This window comes from Sorex fumeus, unplaced genomic scaffold, assembly GCF_029834395.1.
Source record: "Sorex fumeus unplaced genomic scaffold, SorFum_2.1 ptg000047l, whole genome shotgun sequence".
In the NCBI taxonomy this organism is placed as follows: Eukaryota; Metazoa; Chordata; class Mammalia; order Eulipotyphla; family Soricidae; genus Sorex; species Sorex fumeus.
The window spans coordinates 50,760,984-50,783,749 of NW_026606104.1; the positions used below are offsets into that span (position 1 = coordinate 50,760,984).

The following is a 22,766-nucleotide window of genomic DNA, read 5'->3' on the forward strand; positions in this document are numbered from 1 at the left end:
AGACTTACTCCTGGCTCTGCATTCAACCAGAAGTCACTCCTGGTGGGCTCGGGGAACCATATAGGGTGCCAGGTCTGCTGTGTGCAAGGCAGTTGCCCTACCCACTGTACTATCTCTTGGGTCATCTTTCCTCCGTTCTTATTTTCTTCATCTGCAGTGCTAGGGCTGGAACCCAATCACAATCAATCACAAATCATCCTGTTATTCGTCGATTGCCTCGAGCAGGCCCCAGTAACGTCTCCTTCATCCTTTCATTTCATTTTTTTCATTTCATCATCCTGTTATTCGTCGATTGCCTCGAGCAGGCCCCAGTAAGGTCTCTTTCATCCTAGCCCTGAGATTATATTCAAGGCTCTTTAGGAGAATGAGACCCATCATTGTTACTGGTATTTGGCATATTTGGTACGCCACGGGGAGTTTGCCAGACTCTGCCCTGTGGGCAGGCTACATTCGATAGCCTGCAAGTTTGTCCAAAGTAGGAATGAGGCAATAAGATGTCATAAAAAAAAAAGTTCTGCGGCCGCGCGGTTCCAGGATCTGGATTTTATAGTCTCTGAGTCTTGGCCACTGATGGGATTACACGGCACCAGGGGGCCAGGTGGTGGGTGTGACCCCCGCCTACTGGAATTTGGAGGATCTGGGTGGAAGATGCTCGACTCCAATCCGAGTAGGCTTGGAGGTATCGGCCCTGGAACCCGCGTGGCTTTGTCCCTCTGCCAGTACCTTCATGTGTGCGGAGAGTGGTCTCAGCATGGTGGTGGCTGGTCCTGGAGGTCTTCGGCTGCCGGAGCCCTGGTTGGGGTCCTTCATCCTAGCCCTGAGATTATTGTACCCAATATGCCAAATACCAGTAACAATGATGGGTCTCATTCTCCTAAAGAGCCTTGAATATAATTTCAGGGCTAGGGCTGGAACCCAGGGCCTCATATATGCAAGCTGTGTGCCCCACCCGGTCTCATCCACAGGTTTGCTTCAGCGCTGCTCTTCACTCTTCGCTTGCACTGTCCTAGCATTGCTCTCACTTTCCCCTGCTTCTCAGGGGGAAGGTAGCGTTTGGGAAGAAAGAGGCTGTGAGTTGGGTGGAAGCGCAGAGAGCCAGCGAGTGAGTGCCAAGGGAACGCGCGCCACGCCTGTGCTAATTAGTATGTTTGTCCACCGAGGCTGACCCACCATTCGCTGCAGTCACCGGTGCCAAGGGCCACGCTCTTTCAGCCCAGGCTCTCCCCGCTTCAGAAACATCTGAGTGACTCTCGGGTGGAGCTCAAGCCCACCCGAGCATCAGGCAACTCTCTCTGGGGGCCAGTCCTTGCCTCCGACTTACTCAGACCCTGTCCTGGCTTTGGGATTTTTTTAAAGCCTGAGTGAAATGGTACCTTCGGAGGGACTCTGATACAGAAACATTCGGGAAAGGAGTCGTCCCACCCTACCCCCCAGAGTGCACTGGGCAGGTGGGCTCGAGTCTGTTGATCACACACATCCCTCATCCTCCTCATGCAAAGTCCGACGGGGTGCTCGGAGAAATGCCCGTTTGCCTGATACCCCCTTGACAGACGAGAATCCCCAGTGCGTACAGCGCGGCGCTTTGCTAATATCCAGTGGACGATGTGCCAGCCTCGAATCCTCGGCGTCGCCGCCGCAGGGAGCCTGCAAGGCGGCTCGGACCAGCAGTGCCAGCGGTCCCCGGGGGTCGCGCCGAAGCCACGCCTCCCCCGGAGCGCTCGCCGCGTGTCTCTTTAATGCGCGCCCCCGGAGCCCCGGCGCGCCCCCGCCACTATAACAGGAGCGCATGGAGCAGGCTGCGCTCAGAGCCGGGGCGTGCGAGCGCCGGGCACCCGCCGGCCCGACTTTTCCAAGTGCGACCGAGCGCTCGTCCTGCGCTCATGGACCCTCCCGGGGGCGCCAGCAGCTGAGCCCTGAACGCACCCGCGGGGCTCCGGGCGGCGTCGTAGCGTGACCCCCGCGGGCGGGCGCTGCGGGCTCGGCGCGTCTCTCCCCGCCGCGCGCGCCGTCGGGCGAGGGGCTTCGGCCGCCGCCACGCCTCGCGCCCCATGCTGGTGCACACGTACTCGGCCATGGTGAGTGGTCGCGAGGGGCATCGGGGCACGCCGGGCCGGCCCGGAGCTCCGGGCGCCGGGAGCCTGGACGTTCCCAGCCTCCCGCACCTCCTCCAACGAAATCTCCGAGGGAGGGGGCCGCAGGGACACGGCCGGCGTTCAGCGGGGCGCGCACGGGACACGGCCGTGCCCAGCGCGCGGTCACTCGGGTTTAGAGCCCGGACCTCGCGAAGCCCGGAGGACAGCGGCTGGCCCCGCCGGGGACGGGCGGGGGGTGCCCTCCTCGCGGCCGCGGGGTCGCCTGACGCGCCCCTCTGCTTTCCCAGGAGCGCCCCGACGGGCTGGGCGCCGCGGCCGGCGGGGCCCGCCTGTCGTCGCTGCCCCAGGCGGCCTACGGGCCGGCGCCGCCGCTCTGCCACACTCCGGCCGCCGCCGCCGCCGCCGACTTCCAGCCGCCCTACTTCCCGCCGCCCTACCCGCAGCCACCGCTGCCCTACGGCCAGGCGCCCGACGCCGCGGCCGCCGCCTTCCCGCACCTGGCCGGGGACCCGTACGGGGGCCTGGCGCCCCTGGCGCAGCCGCAGCCGCCGCAGGCCGCCTGGGCCGCGCCCCGCGCCGCCGCCCGCGCCCACGACGAGCCGCCCGGCCTGCTGGCGCCGCCCGCCCGCGCCCTGAGCCTCGACCCGCGCCGCGACTACGCCGCCGCCGTGCCCCGGCTGCTGCACGGCCTGGCCGACGGCGCGCACGGGCTCGCGGACGCGCCCCTCGGCCTCCCGGGGCTGGCCGCGCCGCCCGGCCTGGAGGACCTGCAGGTGAGCCGCGAGGGTCCGGGACCGACGGCCACGGCGATGTAGGACTCGGGCTGGTGGCAGAGTGAGCGGCGCGGGAACGCTTACCCACCCCCACCCCCACCCCGTCTGCCTTTGCTCTCACTCGGGTGCCGGGGCTGGGGTTCGACGGAACCGGGTCCTCTCCGAGGTCTGGCGCTGCATGCGCGCGGTGCCTTAGAGGCGGGAACCCTGGGCGGAGTAAGTGGGCAGAGGCCGAAGCACTTTCGTGCCTCGCGCTGGGCGTTCGGGGCATCTGTGCCCGCTGCCCGTGGGCCGGGGAAGCCCCGGCTTGGGTGAGGAAGGAGGGGACCGTCTAAGTTTCAGAATTTCCTTCTTGCACGGCGAGGTGAGGCGGATCTCGGTCTCGCCACCGATGGCGAACAGCAGGAGCAGATCAGAGTGACCCGCAGGGGCCCGGGGAGCGACTGGAGACCTTATGCCGCCCTCTCCTAATTGCAGGCCATGGATGAGCCAGGAATGAGCCTCCTGGACCAGTCCGTTATCAAGAAAGGTAAGAATGGTGTGTTTCTGCCAGGGCAGAACCGGGCGAGACGGTGCAGGTCCCGGGCACACAGACCCTTTTTCTTCCCGCTGGTGCGTGTCTCTTGTGTGTGTCGAGGGCACGGGCCCGTGGTCCTGGGGCTCTGGACAGGGCCATCAGAAGCTGGGAACCCTGCCAGAGCAAGGACAGTTGCGCCAATCGGTGAGTTGGGCCCTTGATGGAGCATTCAGCCACGAGCCCCTCCGTGCACGGGCAGAGGAGGACCTGGCCTCTCTCTGCCGCAGGGAGGGTGCTGAGTCTGGAGTTAATTTGCAGAACGAGTTAAACCACTTCCCTGTTTCTTAAGAGATGGGAATGAGGGTGCTGTTCCCACGGATTTCTTTAAATGATATTCATTTCCATACCCTTACTGTTTCCTAACCTGGAACGGACTTTCTGCCCCTTCCTTCCTGCAGGAAGGTAGTCCCCCGGTTACCCAGAGAAATTTTTCTCTCCAAACGGGAAGGACTAGGAGACTTGTTTCGCAGTTTGCTTAGGAGTGCTGGTCTCTGTGTTTGGTCGAATACAGGGACTGTCAGGGTCTATTCCCCCCCCCTCCCCCCCCCCCCCCCCCCCCGTTGGGGTCTGTGTGAGGGGGTCCTTTCAATACTCTCCTGGGGCTGTTGCTGTGTCTGTGATGTGTACATTTCTGCACATTTGGGGATCTCTGTTTCTGGGTCAGGGTCTCTGTTGCGTCCTAGAATTTGTTTTTTGGTACAGAGGATTTCTACCCAGGTGAGGGTCACTTCCTGTGGTTTTCCCTGGGGTGTTTGTATCTCTGCGCTGAGGTGGAAAACCCTCCCCTGGGTAGATTTTCAGGCCTGAGGTTCATCCTGGGGAAAGATAAAACACAGAAACGAAGAGGGGCGGGGGGGCGTTGGGTCTAGGCATTGGGAAGGCTTCTTAGCTCTGGGGCGGGTACCTGGGAGGAATTTAGAGGTTCAGACAAGCCCGGTGCTCCTAGCAGCGCCACTCCCTCAGGATTTGGGCTGAATTGTTTTTCAAAGGAGTGACCAGGCTCGGTTTTACCCTGCCAGTGTTGATGGGGAGGAGGCTGGAGCTGGGAACTGGGGAGTCGGGGGCTATGCTGGACTTCCAGAAACTGGGGCTAATTTACTTGTAGCTGGGTGTTGGCTGGATTGGGGAGGGGCAGATACAGGGGCCAGACCATTCTGCCAACCTTAGAGATGTGAGATGCAGATCCAGTTTTTGCTGGAAAGCATCTCCTTGGGGTTGTAGACTTTGGAGGTTATTTGTGAGTGCCAGAATAGAACCTGGACCTTGTGCTTTTCAAGCATACACTCTATCATTGAGCAGCATTCCTGACCCTTTAGAAGACTCTTTTGTTTTGTCTTTGGGCCACAGCCGCTGGTGTTCGGGTTTTACTCCTGGCTCTGCGTTCAGGTATCACTACTGGTGGGGTTTGGGGAACTAGGGATGGAACCCTGGTCGGCTATGTGCAAAGCTACCCCTATCTGGTGTGTTATTGTCACTGAGATCTTAGTGGACTCTATTGAACTGTGCTGGTCTGATGTTGGCAGAGCCAGCAGCTGAACTGAGTCCACCTGAAACAGGACAGTGAGATGGGTCTCCAGATACTGTCTCTACAAGGGTGACACGGTGCCAACATCTTGGGGGAGGCTAGTCCCTGCATCCTGGGAAGGAACATGGGGACCGCAGTCTTGCTGAAGAGTGCAAGGTTGGGATGGCGCTCTAGGTGAGTGCCCTTAAGTCTCATTCCCAGACAAGAGAGGGACTGGACACTAAATGGAAGAGGGACCAGAGTCCTGCTCGGTCGGATTGTCGCGGGGCAGCTATGTTAAAGCTTGCCCTAGTCAGGCGCCGCTTGAATTCCTAAAGCCACTTCCCTAATCCCAAGGGATGAGGGTCGGGGTCCTTATGTCCAGGTTGCACACTTACAGAATCATGTCAACACTTCAGTGGCTGAGTGGAGGGCCGAAGACCTTACCCCTCACCTCCCAATCCCAACTGGACATTGAGTTGGAGCGCTGCCGCTAAGCAGGGCAGGCTAGTGAGAGCCAGGCACTGGCACTCCCCACAAAAGGAAGCACTGGGTCCCCAAGCCCAGCAGCAAGCTGGCGTGTATGGGCCTTTGAGGAGGAGCGCCCGGTGCTGTTGTGCAAATGCCCAAATTTATCCGGGCTCCCCAAGGTCCAGGTGGAAGGGGATGAATGGGTAGGCAACGGAGAGAACAGCCCTCCATAAATGAAGGCTCAGACATGGAGGGGTGGGCCCTCCAGGGGCCCAGCAGGTGCCCTAACCAGCGGGTGCCGCCCCAGAGTCTCACAGATCAAAGTCCCCTTCTGACACCCTGCAGTCACTGCGGCTCTAGGCTGCTGCGCCAGTCCTGGGAGGCTGTAGCTGAGTGGCGCTCTGGGCCTTCTGACTGCACTGTGGATGCAGGATGCAGGAGCCCTAGTTTTGTCCACAGGGGATAGGGGTAGAGAGGTGGTGGGCTTTGCATTCTAGCGAGTTGCCTTGGCTAGCAGAGGCATCGAATTCCTTCCACTGTTCTGGCTCTGCATGAGGGGCAGCTGTGTCACTCAAGGGGAAGGAGAAAGGACCCAGCCTCACCCAGAAACCTGCCTTCCTATGAGCCTTCACTTTTTGGGAGCCTAGAAGCTCTCAGGGCCCATTGTTGTAAAATGGTTGTTATTCTGGCACTTGTCCCAGGGGAGCAGAGGCCATGCCTTGGCCCCACCATGTATTTGTAAGGTCATCCCTTGCAGTTCTGAGATGGCCCAGGGGGCCAACCCCCCTCAAGGAAAAGTTGGGAGCTTCTCCTTATTCTTCCCATATTATCACCTCTCCTTGGTTGTTTGTTGTTCTTGCTGTTATTTCCTTTATTTTTCATTTTATTTTATTATTTGGGCAGAGCGATAGCATAGCAGGTAGGGCATTTGCCTTGCATGCGGCCGACCAGGGTTCTATGCCTTCACCCCTCTCAGACAGCCCAGCAAGCTACCAAGAGTATCCAGCCTGCAGGACAGAGCCTGGCAAGCTCCCCGTGACATATTCGATTGCCAAAAACAATAAAAACAAGTCTCACAATGGAGACGTTACTGGTGACCGCTCAAGCAAATCAGTGAACAACGGGAGGACAGTGGACAGTAGATTTTATCATTTATTTATTGATTTATTGTCTTTGGGCCATTCCCAAAGTGGTGCTCAGGGCTTCCTCCTAACTTTGCATATAGGAATCAACTTCTGGCAGGACTCAGGGGACCATATAGGATGCTGGGGATCAAACCCAGGTTGGCAAGTGCCTTTCCCACTGTATTCTCTCTCTAGCAACCACTTCCCCACTGCCTCCACTGCTTTTTGTGGTGGTAGTGGGTGCTTTCAAACTGTTCATAGGGCCCTGTGGCCACCCTCTGCACCACTGGGCTGGTGTTCAGTGCTCCGGTCCAGTGATACTGGAGAGGCATGCACTGCCAGCTGTCATCATGGGGTCTTGAACATGGAGGACACATGCCCCTGGCCCCTCTAGGTTTTAGACCTGTCACAGGAATTCTGACCGAGGGTCTGGGTAGGCCTCAACAAACAGTGAGTGCCAGAGGTGAGGGATTTTCTAGAGGAGAGATATTGTCTGATGGGGCTCACTAGGGTGCAGGGAACAAGTGATGGATTTGGAGTCTGAGCATGTGACGTGGGGGTGGAGAAATGGCCACATTTGACTCTGGGCTTCAACAGGCACAGCATGTGCAAATACTCTGGCCTGGGACATTGCCTGACTATTAAGAAGGTTCAGTGTCTGGGTTTCAGGTCATATCTGCAGGGAGTGATTTGGGCATGAGGACTGAGGGTTCTCCTTCCCTCCCAGGAATGGGTGATTGCTGTGCACGCGCGCGTGCGTGTGTGTGTGTGTGTGTGTGTGTGTGTGTGTGTGTCTGCTGGTTCTGTTACCAGATCTTAGCAGGAGTTTCAGGTCTGTTGCTGGTGTAAATATTCACCATCTTCTCTACTCTCCTGGACTCCTGAGAAGAACTGGGGATAAGGGGAACTCTGGGCATGTTCACTCAATCAGAGGTGAGTTGAAGTACCTCTGAGGTAACACCTAAGAGGGTGCCAGAAAACATTTCACAACCAAGATTAATAATATGGTAGGGCAATATTTTATTCTTTAGTTTGTTTTTGTTTTGAGGCCATATCTAGCCACGCTGGGGACTGCTCCTGGCTCAGTGCTTTGGGATGGCTGCCAGCTCTCCAGAGAGGATCAGGTGATGCTTGAGACTTTTGAGTGATCTCCCCAGCCCCAGTGCAATATTAAAAGATTTTTAACAAATCAAAAAATCAGAGCCTGAGAGATATTACAGAGGTAAGGCGCTTACCTTGCGTGCAGCTGATCCTGGTCCAAACTCCATTACCACATACAGACCCCAGGCACCACTAGGAGTGACCCCTGAGCATAGAACAAGGTGTAAATCCTTAAGTACTGCCAGGTATGGCCCCAGGCTCCCTCCACCAAATAAAAATAAACCTTAAAAAAAAAGCAAAAAAAAAATCCATGATTAAAAAATAAAACCCAGAAATTTCCAGTTGACCCTAAATTTCCACATTTCAACCTTCCTTGTCTCCTAGACCACTGTCTGACCACCATACCCAGCATGAGTGAAAACAGTCCCACTGCAGCTAGAATGTGGGTACAGAGTAAGAACAGGGTAGTGAAGAATAGGAACCATATTGGTGGGAAGCCCCTCTGGGGGAACCACGAGCCGCAAGTAGGAGGCAAGGAGGGTCACACCACTGCCTGTCTGCCTTGCTCCTGTTGCCCCCCCACACCTAGGCTCTGGGCTAGTGGTCCCCTAGTATAATTCAAGGATCCACATTCGTGTCCCCTGGGGGTGCTGATTTAGAAATGCAGGTTTCTGGCCACTACCCCAAGTGTACTGAATGAGAACCCCTCAACATATTCATTTTTTAGCTGATTCATTAATTCTGTTTTGGGGTCAGAATGACAGTGCTTGGAGGCTACCCAGCTCAGTGCTTGGGGGTTGTGCCCAGTAGTGGTTAGAGGGGCCATGTGGTGCTGGACCTCAAATCTAGGGCTCCTGCCTGCTAAACAAGAGGTCCAGCCACTGAGCTATCCCTTACCCCTACAACTTTTCACAACTTTTTAAAGGTATGCACCTAAAATCCATCAACGGTAAGAATAGTTTGGTGATTTCTTATAAATTTATCAAGTTGTGTCACTATTACCATCCATTAATAAGACAGTTACCAGACAGTTCAGTCACACTTCACCCACCCCAGTTCCTTCGTAGCATTTCTAGTTGATGCCCATTCCCACCCCAAACCTTAGGCAGCCACTAACCTGCGTTCGTCTCTAAATAGGCATATTCTGGGGTTGTTGCATATGCAGAATGTTTGAATAGAACGTTGCTTTTGCTTGCTGCTTTTGTTTAGCTTAATGTTTTTGAAGTTCAGGGAGTCGCCATGGATCACTGACTTGTTTTGTTTTGGGGGCGTCATGTGCAGCAGTGTTCAGGGCTACTCCTGGCTCAGTGCTCAGGGGACCCTGTGTCAGGCCTCCTGTGTGCAAAACCTTGTGCTTAGCCCATTGAGCTGAGCACAGCTCTAAGGTAGGTTCTTCAGAGTGAAATTGCTGTTATGTTAACATAAATTTATGTTAAGTTTATATTAACTTTTGGGGGGTTATGCCCAGCTGTGCTCAGAGATTCCTACTGGCTCTTGAGCTCAGGGATCATTCCTGGCAGGGCTCAAGGAACTATATAAATTGCCAGGGATTGAGTCTAGGTCAGATGCACGTGAGGCAAGTGTCTTACCTGCTGTACTATCTCTCTGATCCTTGTATTTTTTTTGTTTATTTATTTTGCTTTTGAATTTGGTCACACTCAATGGTACTCAGGTCTTACATCTGGCTCTGTGCTCAGAGCTCACTCCTGATAGGCTTGGGGGACCATATGGGGAGCTGGGAACCAAACCCAGGTAGGCCGTGTGCAAGGCAAATGTCCTACCCGCTGTACTATTGCTCCAGCCCCTGTATTTAATTAAAAAAAAGTCAAATTGTTTTCTGAAATAACTATATTTACTATTTTATATTCCCACTAGCAATATGTGAGATTCCAATTTCTCCACATCCTCATTTACAGTTCATATTTGTCTTTTTTATTATAGCCACTGTAGTGTTATCTTAGACTATTTTAAATTGTTCTAACAACTAATGATTTTGAACATTTTTTCTTTTATTTTTTGGGTGTGTGTGTATGTGTCATGCTCGGCAGTACTCAGGGGCTAATTCCTAGCTTTATGCTCAGGAATGACCCCTGGCAGTGCTTGGGGAACCATATGAGGTTCTAGGAACTGAACTGGAGACTGGCATATGCAAGGCAAGTGCTTTACTTTTTCTATTGGGGCCATACCTAGCAGTCCTCAAGGTGTACTCCTGACTATGCCTGGGGACCTCTATAAGGCACCAGGGATGGAACCTGTGTTGACCCTGTGCAAGGCAAGTGCCTTTCCCTCTGTACTATCTCTGGTCCTGTTGAGCACTTTTTTGTGTGTTTGTTAGCTGTTCACTTATAATCCTAGAGGGCTCAGGCCACTCCTGGCCATACTTGACTGCACTAACATGACAGTTAAGTGCTTGGGCCGAGGGTTGCTGGGTCCACAAGGGTCACCTGGGTGATACTTGACAGGCTACCAGGGCTACACTTAGTGTTGCTCAGGGTAGGTTTGAGTGAAATGTCTACTCATATATTTTGACTATTTTCTGACTGGAGTGATTTATAAGGATTCTGAACTCACTAGTTACACATCCTTGATGAGATGTATGATTTACAAATACATTCTTCAAACCTATGGTTTGTCTTTTAATTTTCTTTTGTTTCTCTTTCAGGGGGTGTTTAGGCTACACCTGGCAATGCTCAGGGCTTACTCCTGGCAATGCGCTCAGAGGTCACTCCTGGCACTGCTCAGAAGACCATATGGGTGCTGGGTATTGAACCCAGGTCAGCTAATTGTCAGGCAGTGCCTTAACCCCTGTACTATATCTCTAGCCCTTCATTTCGTTTTCTTTCTTTTTTCTTTTAAGTTTTTGAACCACATCCAGTGGTGCTTAGAACTGACTCCTGACTCTGCATTTAGGATCACTCCTGGTGGGACTGAGGGAACCATATGTGGTGCTGGGGATCAGATGTTGGTGGGCCACCTGCAAGAGAAGTGCCCTATCCACTGTACTATTTCTCCAGTCCCATTTTATTTTCTTTCTTTTTAAGCAATTTTTAAATTTTATTTATTTATTTTTTATTGAATAAGATAGTTACAATGCTTTCATGATCGAATTTTAGTCATACAATGATTGAACGCCCATCCCTCCACCAGTGCGCATTTTTCACCACCAATGTCCTCAGCATCCCTCCCACCAACCCCACCCCATCCCACCCCCTGCCTCTGTGGCAGGCACCTTCCTTCTTACTTTCTCTCTACTTTGGGCATCATGGTTTGCAGTATAGATACTGAGAGGCCATCATTTTTGGTCCTTAGTCTACTTTCAGCACACATCTCCCATCCTGAGCGATCCCTCCAACCATTATTGATTTAGTGATCCCTTCTCCATCCCAACTGCCTTTTTCCCCAGCACTGAGGCAGGCTTCCAACCGTGAAGCAATCCTCCAGGCCCTTGTCTCTACTGTCCTTGGGTGTTAATCTCATACTATGTTATTTTATATTCCACAGATGAGTGCAATCATTCTATGTCTGTCCCTTTCTTTCTGACTCATTTCACTTAGCATGATACTTTCTGTGTCTATCCACTTACAAGCAAATTTCATGATTTCATCTTTTCTAACATCTGCATAGTAATCCACTGTGTAGATGTACCATGATTTCTTTAACCAGTCGTCTGTTCTCGGGCACTTGGGTTGTTTCCAGATTTTGCCCATTGTGAACAGTGCTGCAATAAACATTAAGTGCAGATGTCATTTCTGCTGTGCTCCCATTTCATTTTCTTAATGGTATTGTTTTGAGGCCACCTGATGGTACTTAGAGGCCACTCCTGGCTCAGGAGTCAATCCTGGTGGTGCCATGCAATCCCTTGTGCACATGCTCTAGCCCGTTGAGCTTTCTGTGGCCCACTAGAGTCTTTTGTGTTGTAAAATAAAAAAATTAGGACCAGAGAGATAGTACAGTGAGTAGGGTACTTGCCTTGCACAGAGCTGACCTGGGTTTGATCCCCAGCATCCTATATGGTCTTTCAAGTACAGCCAGGAGTAATTCCTGAGTATAGAACCAGAAGTAACCCCTGAGCATCACCGGTTGTTGCCCAGAAACCAATTTATATGTACATATATGTACGTATATTTTTAAATTAAGATATACATATATATATATAGCTTTTTGGGTCACACCCAGCGATGCACAGGGGTTACTCCTGGCTCTGCACTCAGAAATTACTCCTGGTGGTGCTCGGGGGACCATATGGGATGCTGGGAATCTAACCCAGTTCGGCTGCATGCAAGGCAAACACCCTACCTGCTGTGCTATTGCTCCAGCTCCCAGTTTATCATTTTGTATGGGTTATGATTTTCGTGTTTATGGTTGGGCAAAAGAACTCTTTGCCCAGACCAAGATCATAAAGATTTTCTCCTATATTTTCTTCTAGAAGGAACTGCAATTTTAACCAGGCATGCTGGAACAGTTGTGGGACACTCTTCAGATTCAGTGGTTGGAAACATATCTATCATTTGTGAATAGTGTATAGACTATCTATTAGAGAATCTTTTTTTTTGTATCACACCTGGCAATGCACCGGGGTTACTCCTGACTCATGCACTCAGGAATTACTCCTGGCCGTGCTTGGGGGACCAAATGGGATGTTGCGAATCGAACCTGGGTCAGCCTCATGCAAGGCAAATACCCTACCCACTGTGCTATCGCTCCAGACCTGTGTGAGAGAATTACCCGTGTGATAGGCCGAACAATTCAGAGCTCTTCCGTCTGTGGAAATCTGAGATCCACATCTTCCCATTTTTGAGACGAGAGATGCTGAGGAAAACGGGACACCATGGGGCAAGAGCATAGTCTATATATGCATATGTGTCCATATCACTCACATATACCTACCCACACATGTCTGGGTATGTTTTCATAAGCTATGTTTTCATAAGTCCAGCATACACTGTGTAAAGAGGTCAGCAGGAACAGAAGCACTTGCCGTTCTCTGGTGGCAGGCTTCCATATTCCTGCGACACTTGCGTTGGGTAGAGACTCTAGTATGAGTGAACTGGAGCTGAGTCTTCGCTGAGCAAGTTGGTGTCACCCGCACAATCTCAACCTCACTGCTCCGTGACAGTGCCGAATTTACACCATGCGGACACTTCTGTAACACTTGCTTGCTCACGTATGTCCCTCTTGCACATGCACAAATGGGCTTCCAGACTTTAATCTCTTTGCCTTTTCAGGAAGTCTGGGCTCCAGGGTCCTCAGTTTGGGTTTTGGTTCTCGGATTGCACCCAGTGGTGCTCAGAGGCTCCTTCTGGCTCTTTGTCTAGGTGCTACTCCTGGTTCTGTGCTCGGGTCTATGCGGTGCTGGGCATCACCCCTGATCTCCTGCCTGCAAAGCCTGCACTTAGCCCTTTGAGCTGTCTCCTTGCCCTGGGGGTCCTAAGTTTTAATAGAAGTTGGATGGAGGAGGCTTACCAAAGAGAGGAAAATATTCTGTTCTCTGACCACTCCCCCTCAGCGAGGGTTGGAGATGATGAGTGAGGCACCGTGGTGCCAGAACAGGGTCAGAACCAGTTGATAATTAAAAATGTTTTATCACTGGGGCTGGAGACAGAACACCTAGCATGTACCAGGCCTAGGTTCGATTGTGGGTCCCACAAGCATTGCTGGGTGCAGCCTAGGAGGCCCCGGGTACTTCCAAGTGTGGCCCCGGAGGCTCCCAGTGCTGCCAGTAGCACAGGACCCGAGCAGCACCACATCCTCAGGCCCTTGCATTGAACAACATGCCTGCATGCCCATGAATTGCCAGTGGCACCCCACAGCCTCATAAGCATTGCTTGGGAACCTCGCACCCCAAATTTGATATTACACCTTATAAAGAAATATCAGAAGAAGATCTTCAGAAGGAAAAATACAAATGTCAGAAATTCCTATCTAAGTAAAGGAATACATTAGAGAAGAAATAAAATTAGAACAAAAACATTTGATATCACAAACTGGAGAGTTGGCTCAGAGGGCTAGAATAGCATATGCTTTCATAGACAGGTGCTGGAGCGATAGCACAGCAGTAGGGCGTTCGCCTTACAAGCGGCCAACATGGCCGACCCGAGTTCGATTCCTCTGCCCCTCTCGGAGAGCCCGGCAAGCTACCGAGAGTATTGGATATGCCAGACACAGTAACAACAAAGTCTCCAATGGAGACGTTACTGGGCCCGCTCGAGCAAATCGACGATCAACGGGAGGGCCTTTACCTTACCTTACCTCTTCATAGACAGAAGACCCAGGTACAATCCCTGGTGCCACATAGTCCTCAGAGGACCCCCAGTGTGGTCCCAAACAAAAACCAGACACATTGTTGATATCTCATTACTATAGATTATGTTTACATTACTGTATTTATTTTTGTGGTACTAGAGATAGAACCCAGAGCCTCATACACACAAAGCAAGAACTCTATTATTTCTGTTCTGTTTTGTTTTGGGGTCACACCCAGCAGTGCTCAGGGCTTACTCCTCATTCTAAGCTCAGGGATCAGTCCTGGCAGGCTCAGGGTGCCAGGTTGGCTGTGTGCAAGGCAAGCACTCTACCAGCTGCACTATTTCTCCTGAGTCTCTGTGATTGAACCACCTTCCTGGCCTTCTCCAAATTTTGGCCCAGCTCTGGAGGCGGGGCATTTGCCAATAGGATGACTGCACTGTTCATTCTCTGCACAGCTCCTTTCCCCTTCTTTCTCTCACACCCACCCACGACCTTTGGTTGCCTCCCAAGGTAGGATGGGAGGCAGGGAGAAAGAGGCCTTCTCTTACCACTTGCGGACAAAGACATGAAGCTCCCTCCCACCTGGCTCCTGAGTCTGGGCTGTGGGCCATCACTCTTCTCCCCATTTCAGATTTCACAGGACTTTGCTTCACTCCTTTACCTCACAGTCACTGATACCTGGTGATGCCAAGACTGCCACAGGGTATTCCTAGTTGGTGGGGAAGACAGGGAGAGGCAGACATGAAGGTTCAATGTGACATTGGCAGGGAGAGAAGCTGAGAGGGAGCCAGTCTGGGGTTCCCATCTTGCAGACCTTTGCACATGACACAGTGGCCAAGCAAAGACTTGGGTTTAATCTTTGTTTGAGGGACATACTCCCCGGTGTTGGGAGCTACCACCAGCTTTGTCCATGGGGGTTGATCCTGTCAGTGCCGGAGGCACTGTGTAGTACTGGGGATTCGATCCAGGTCTTCTGCATGCAGACCATGCACTCAGTGCATTGAGCTCCCTCTGGCCACCCAAACAGAGGCTTGGGAAGGAGGGGGCCCTGCCTACGAGAATGAACAAGATCCCTGAAACAGTTCCGGGGAGCTCGAGAACTCACACACTGATGGTCCCCTTTCCCTGGTGTTGCATCATATGTCCTGTTTGCCTGTACTTTAAAACTTCTTTTTAAAGTAATTTCTAATGTTTAATATTCCTAAGATTTGAGCTGGAGAGATAGTACAGGGGTTACGGCACTTGTCTTGCATGCGGCTGATCTGGGTTTGATCCTTGGCATCGCCTATGGTCTCCTGAGCCCCACTGGAGTGATCCCTGGACAAACAGCAAGAAGTAAGCTCTGAGAATTGCTGGGTATGCCCCCCACCAAAAAACTATTCCCGATATTTCAGGACAAGAGACATAGCTCAATATGCTTTGTGTGTGGGAGGTCTGGGTTTGATTCCCCAGCACTGCCAAGAGTGAGCACCAAGCAGGGAATAGCCCCCAGGTGCTGTTGGGTGTGACCCAAAACAAAATAAATCCAGAGATTTCACTTAGAAGAGCAGACCCCTGGACTCACCAGCAAAATAAACCAGCCTGGAGTTCTGGCAATGCTGGTGTCCTGCTTGGTCATTCTCAACCAGGGAGTGGCTCTCTCAGTGCCCAGAGAAGACTGACTTTTGTCCCTCTCTGAAGGGGGAGCTACAAGCCTCGTGGCACTACTCAGCACCTTGAAAGGTGGTAGTCCAAATTACAGTAGGCACTGGATTTTCTTTTGGCATTTTGGCTGTGCACAAACAGTGTGCTTGTGTTTGTGACTGTAAGTGGGTACCAGGGATTGAACCAGGGTTGGTCACATGCAAGACAAACTCCTTAACCCCTGTACTATCTTGGGCCCATGCACTGCATTTTGAAGATTAAGTCAAGGAATGTAAGCTAGTGCATTAATAATCTTGAAAATAGGGGCCAGAGCAATAGTATAGTGGGTAGAGCATTTACCTTGCATGTGGTCAACTCTGGTTCAATCCCAGTACCCCAAATGCCCCTCCCCACTTCCCCAAGACCTGCCACGAGTGATTCCTGAGCACAGAGCCAGGAGTAAGCACCAGTGGATGTTGCCCAGAATAATAATAATAGTTTTGAAAATACTGATTATACATTTTAGTGACAGCCTACCTTCTCACCAGTCTTAACATTGCTGAAAGAACAGAAGGCCAAGGGCACAGAAGTGCCTCAGCTATTCTCTCTGCCCCTGAAGGCAAGCAGAGTTAGACCTTGGGGAGAACTTTTCTTTTAAAGCCAAGAGTGTCCGAGTGGGTTTGAGAAAATTAACTTTTCAGAATTCCTGCTGGCCTTTCTGAGTAGCAGATGGAGAGCACTGGGAGGAGGGCTGATAGGTGTGTGTCTTTATTCCAGGGCTGGAGGCCTAATGGGGCCATAACTTCCCTGACCCCAGGATGTGGGATTCAAAGCTCTTAGGTCCCCTCATTGATATTGGGGGGTGTCAGCAAAATATGGGTGCTGTACAGATGGGGCTGCAGTGACCTAGGAATCCTGCCTGCAGGGCAGCCTCCGCTTCCCTACTCCCTGCTCCCTCTGACTGCACACCCCCAAGACTCTGCTGAAGCAGGCTGAATTTGTTTGGGAATTTTCAGGGAGCCATGGGGCCGGGCATTGAACCTGGGCCTCCTGCACCCAGGCGTGTCCTTAGTGGGCTCCCGGGCCCTGTAGTTGTTTGAGTTTGTACAGGGAGTCAGTCTGACTTGGTGAAAAGGAACACGGGTCCGAGAGCCAGACAGTGCTCAGTTCCATTTCCACCATAGCTGAAAGGAGAATCACGTCAATCTCACTGGGCCTCAGTTTCTCTGATGCTACAGTGCAGGCTGTGGCATAGTCCTGGAAGGGTGCTGGGATCTGTGTGTGAGTGGCACCTGGTAGAGTGGCCAGCATGCAGAGGTGCTCAGGGGAAGTGCTCACCTGCCCCCAGAGGGCGTTCCCTGTGCCCCCTGCTCAGTGTTCAGTGCTCTCTCTCTCTCTTTCTCTCTCTCTCTCCTTCTCTCCCCACACCCGTTCTTGTTTCTGCTCCACAGTCCCCCTCCCCTCGAAAGCCAGCAGCCTCTCCGCCCTCTCACTGGCCAAAGACAGCCTGGTCGGTGGCATCACGAACCCCAGTGAGGTCTTCTGCTCCGTGCCAGGCCGCCTCTCACTGCTCAGCTCGACATCCAAGTACAAGGTGACCGTGGGGGAGGTCCAGCGGCGACTCTCGCCTCCTGAGTGCCTCAATGCCTCCCTCCTGGGGGGCGTTCTTCGCAGGTAGGAGGACAAGCCCACACCTCTCCGGCCAGTACCTCTCTGGTCCGGTTATCTCAGACCTTTTTCAGGGGACTCAAGGGGCCAGCCCTACCCCCAGGTCACAGGGTCATCTCCTCCTCACCATCCCTGGGACGGTAGACACTGGGGGGAGCTCCAAGTCCTGAGCAGTTCTTGATGGCCTGGGGAGAAGGGTAGAGAAAGAAGCATGGGCACAGAAAAGGGACAGGAGAGTCACCGGATTTCCAGAGTCAACAGTCTGGATGGGTCTGGGCAGGAGGAGCACCACATGTATCCCCCGCCCCAGGATAGAGTGCGGGACATGCCCCCTCCCAGGGAGGGGGCCACTGAGGGCCTCAATGTATGTGACAGAGGTGGTGGGCATACACCATGGTTGTCTTCAGAGTGTGTGTCTGTCCCTGTGCATAGTCTTGGGCCTCCAGGGGGATCTCTGTGCCAGGGTCAGGCTGTGGTGTGTGTATATGAGTGCATGTGTGTGTACATGCATGTGTATTTGTGAGAGTGTGTGAAAGTGCATGTGTGTGTGTATGCATGTGTATGCATGTGAGTATGCACATGTGAGTGCATGTGTGAGTGCACGTATGTGCATGTGTGAGTGCATTGTGTGTGAGAGCCTGCATGTGTGCAGGTAGGACAGGGTCTGCATGGTGTTTCTCCATGAGTGTGAGCCTGTGTTGCTTTTAGTGGGGTATATTGACTACAGTGTGTCCTACTCTGTATGTGCGGACAGGTGACATCTGTGACTAGACATACAACATGCCTGTAGCTCTGGGGGCACTGCACTGATGCAGGTGTGGTGACAGCTCTTCATTCCAGGTCTCTTTAAGCTTGTGGGAGTCTGTGTCTGTATTTATGTCCTTCAAATCCTGACTGAACCTGAGTCCCTGTATCTCAGTCTCTGTATGTCTCCATGGGGGTAGGTCTCTCTCTCTCTCTCTCTTTTTTTTTTGTCGTTTATTCTTGGACCACACCTGGCTGTGCTCAGGGATCACTCCTAGCTGGCTCAGGGGAGACCAGATAGGGTGCCAGTGATCAACCCAGGTCAGCCACGTGCAAGACAAGTGCCCTACCTGCTGTGTTCTCTCTGGTCCCTGTGTCTTGATCCTCAGTTTATGCCCATCTCTCTGTATACCTGTGTCCCCACATAGCCCTCTGTGTCACCACATGGAGGTCCAAGTGTCTCTGGAGAGCTTTGAATATCTTAGCTGGTACGCTGAGATGGTAAGAAAAGAAAAGACCCCAAGAGGCTGACCGACCTGCTCGAGCCTGGGCTGTACCTGCAGTTGAGAATGAGTCTTATGGAGAATGAGAGGCTCCTGGAGTTTGGGTTCTGGTCACCATCACCCACCATCTGGCTGCAACGCCAGTGAGGTTAGCAATCAGCTTCAGTCAGGCTTAAAGCAGCCCAGAGCATCCCGAAAGCCAGTCCCGAGCCTTAGGAGTTGCTGGGGGAGACAGCAGAATCCTATTGGGGTCATTTGGCTACATCTTTTCTCTTGTTTTCATATCTGCCTTTCTGCACGCCAAGGGCCAAGTCCAAGAATGGGGGCCGGTGTCTAAGGGAACGGCTGGAGAAAATTGGGCTCAACTTGCCTGCTGGCCGTCGCAAGGCTGCCAATGTGACCCTGCTGACTTCACTGGTGGAGGGTGAGTCCTGATGGCCGGCATGAGTATGGGCAGGTGCATCTGCAGTGGCGGGTGAACAAGGCTGTGCATTAGGGGCGTAATCCACGGGTCGAGGGTAGGCCGGGCCTGCCAGCACCCATGAGCGTGCATATCCAGGGAGGCTTTTACTGTGGTTGTTTCTAATACAGGAACATGTTTGATCATGTGTCATCCACTGCGGGTGTCATGTATCAGGGGTGTATATGGGACATGTGGGCATCATCTGTGTACCTAGGTGCACGCTGGCGTTCATATTCCAGGAAGTAAAGTATGTGCACATGTTTATGTGTACACGGGGGGGAAGAGCTGAGTGGGGGGGGCAGTGAGAGGCTTGTGTTTGGATGTGGAAAGGCATATGGGGAGGGGGGATGTGGATCCTTTCTCTAGAGGTGGTGACTCAGCTCAGTCATCTCAACCTCAGGCTGTGGGACACATGATGGGCTCAGTCTCAGGCCCAGAGCTCATCTCTGTGAGCCCCACAGGAAGGCAGTGGGATTGGGAGGGAGCTGGGACGCCTGGTGACAGTGCCCCTCTCTGCTCTGCCCCCAGGAGAGGCGGTGCACCTGGCCCGAGACTTCGGCTATGTGTGTGAGACGGAGTTCCCAGCCAAGGCAGCTGCTGAGTATCTGTGCCGACAGCACGCTGATCCCGGGGAACTGCACAGCCGCAAGAGCATGCTGCTGGCTGCCAAGTGAGCAAGGGTGCCGTCTGTGGGTGATCCTTTGCAGGTGCCGCACACAAGCACAGGCCAGTGCAACAAACATCAGTACTGTACTTGGGTACAACGGATGCCATGGGGTTCTAGGTGTGGCACCAGACACAGACGTACCTAGGATCCACACTGTATATGACACAGGGGCACAACTCAGGACGTGCGGACACAGCAGAGTTGTTTTGTGGGTACAGGGTGGTGGGTGAAATCTGGTGGTGCTGGGAACTGCTTCTGACTCTGTGTTGAAGGTTGCTTATAGCGATGCTTGGGGGGCCATGAGGAGCCTGGGATTGAATGGGAAAGTGCCTTACTCCCGCACTCTTGAGCACACTGCCAGGGATGGCCCCCAAAACCCAAATTAAAGTTTTTTAATATTAAAAAAGAGTGTAAAAAGTAACTGAAAACTACATATCTGTAGGGTAAAATCTAGAGTCCTTTGAAAACCAATTTGGGCACAAGCGTCACCCCTTCCAGCGGATTTGATTGCTCTCTCCTAACCTCATGTCCCTGGGCTTGCCCTCTTCCTGCTTAGAATAGCATCCAGTCCCCTTACCCCAGCTGACTCCTTCAACTCACAACTTCACCTTAGGGCTGAGCAGTAGTACAGTGGGTAGGACACTTAACCTGGGTTCAATCCCTGGCATCCCATGAGATTCTCCTTGCCCCACCAGAGTGATTCCTGAGTACAGAGCAAGGAATAAGCCCTGAGCAACTCTGGTGGGGCCTCCAACACAAATAAAACTTTATTTTCTCTGAGGCTTTTCTCAAGTCTTTGAGACAGAAGTGGAATCATAGCTCAAGGGATTGCCATGACTAGGGGAACTTTGAGGCTACTCATCGTTGTAGCTGCAGAAACAGTTGGAGGGTTGGGCTCACTTTACTAACTCATCTAACTCATCAGTTGCTTCCTGGGCCCACCAATGTGTAAGTTGGCTGACTTGCTCCCAAGATTTTACAATGAGACAGGAGTGACTGAATCTCCAGTCTGAGGCACACACAAAAAAATGAAAGGTTGCAGACTGGACCTAGATGGAGACAAACCCCAGCTTAGTCACTCAGGCACATCATCTAATCCAAACCGGTTTCACATCCTTGTGATAGGATGATAGTAACAGCACACATCTGTTATGGATTAAGTGAGATGATGCATAATTTATATTCACTATTATTTCAGTTACTCAGAGCAGATCCTGAATTGTTCAGTAGTAATTTCAAAGACAAAGATCTGTGAACAGTAGTTGAAAAGGAGTTGAGAGGGGAATGAAGGCAAATTTCCTGGATCAAGTAGGAGTTGAGCTCAATGAGATATCACCTCACACACACCACAGAGACTGGCCCACATCCAAAAGAAAAGGGGCAACTGGAGTTGGCGCAGATGTGGCGAGAAAGGGACTCTCCTTCACTGCTGGTGGGAATGCCGACTGGTCCAGTTCTTTTGGAAAACAGTATGGACAATTCTCAAAAAATTAGAAATTGAGCTCCCATTTGATCCAGCAATATCACTCCTGGGAATATATCCTGGAGAGGCAAAAAAGTATAGCCGAAGTGATATCTGCACTTCTATGTTCATTGCTGCACTGTTCACAATAGCCAAAATTTGGAAAAAACCCGAGTGCCGGAGAACAGAGGACTGGTTAAAGAAACTTTGGTACGTCTATGCAATGGAGTACTATGTAGCTGTTAGAAAAGACGAAGTCATGAAATTTACATACAAATGGTACTATGTGGAAAATATCATGCTAAGTGAAATGAGTCAGAAAGAGAGGAACAGACATAGAAAGATTGCATTCATCTGGGGAATATAAAATAGCAAAATAGGAGACCAACATCCTAGAGTAGTTGAGATAAGCTACAGGAGGTTTACTTCATGGCTTGAAGGCCAGCGGCACATGCTGTGGGAAAGGGCAGCTCAAACAGAGAAGGGAACACCAAGCAAAGGGTGTTGGGAGGATTCTCCTAGGATGGGAGACGCATGCTGAAAGTAGACTATAGACCGAACATGTTTGCCACTCAATACCTCTTGCAAACCTTAGCAACCAAAAGCAGAGAAAGAACAAAAAGAATGCCCTGCCACAGAGACAGGATGGGATGGGGGTATGGGAGGGGTAGGAGGATTACTGGGACCATTGGTGGTGGAGAAAGGGCACTGGTGGAGGGATGGTTACTCGATCATTGTAAGACCAAAACCCAAGTACAAAAACTTATAAGATAAAAAAAAATAATAAAATAAAAACAAGTAGGAGTTGAGCTGAATGTGGGTAGGATAGACACAGGAGAGACAGTGGGGTCTTGACACATAAACTTACTCTTTGTGTGGTCTCCGAACGCTAGGTTTCATTTCCTATGAAACAGGTATGATCCTTTGCAGACTATTGGGAGGGTCAGTGATCATATATCTAAGTGCCTTTCCTGTGCTATGTCCTGCTTCACTGGGCTCAGACCTTTGTCCTTCAAACCTCTGACCCTCCTTCTCCCACCAGGCAGATCTGTAAGGAGTTCGCAGACCTGATGGCTCAGGACCGCTCACCGCTGGGCAACAGCCGCCCAGCACTCATCCTGGAACCTGGGGTGCAGAGTTGCCTGACACATTTTAGCCTCATCACCCATGGCTTTGGCGGCCCTGCCATCTGTGCCGCTCTCACAGCCTTCCAGAATTACTTGCTGGAATCACTCAAGGGGCTGGATAAGATGTTCCTAAGCAGTGCAAGCAGTGGGCATGGTGATACAAAGGCTTCAGAGAAGGATGCCAAACATCGGAAGTAACTTTCTCCAGCTCCAAGCCCAAGGGGCACCCAAGGCTTAAAGTGAGGTCTGAGCTCCTGAGGCGGGCCTGAAAAGATGAAAACATGTGACTGGAGTCAGGCTGAAAAAAAAAAAAAAAAGAGAACATTCATCCAGGAACCCTAGAGTCAGGCTCTGGGTTGGAGTGTGGGGAGAGATATCTCCGTGGTGGTTTAGAGGGGGCAGGGTCTGCCATGCGTACGATTTCTGACCCTTGATTTCAGAGAAGAGCGTGAGCATGGAATTGGCTCTTGGTGCACAATCCTGCCCATTGAGGTGCCTGAGCAGCAGTCAGCATTTTTAAGGCCAAGGTTCTGATGTTTTCAGTCAGGAGAAAAATGGTTCTACTAGTCAGAGGTGTTACTGGGGATTAGTACCTTCATTCCAGAATCTTCTAGTCCCAA

The 22,766-nt window shown here is 52.0% G+C and overlaps 1 protein-coding gene across 1 annotated transcript; it reads left to right on the plus strand.

The window, feature by feature from the left end:
* Positions 1 to 2,022: 2,022 nt before the first annotated feature.
* Positions 2,023 to 22,462, plus strand: TFAP2E (transcription factor AP-2 epsilon). Its single transcript, XM_056123041.1, has 7 exons — positions 2,023 to 2,075; positions 2,381 to 2,866; positions 3,344 to 3,395; positions 16,964 to 17,186; positions 18,733 to 18,851; positions 19,419 to 19,560; positions 22,062 to 22,462. Exons 1-7 carry the CDS (start codon positions 2,049 to 2,051, stop codon positions 22,342 to 22,344), a joined length of 1,332 nt encoding a protein of 443 aa, XP_055979016.1. The 5' UTR covers positions 2,023 to 2,048; the 3' UTR covers positions 22,345 to 22,462.
* The last annotated feature ends 304 nt before the right edge of the window (positions 22,463 to 22,766 follow it).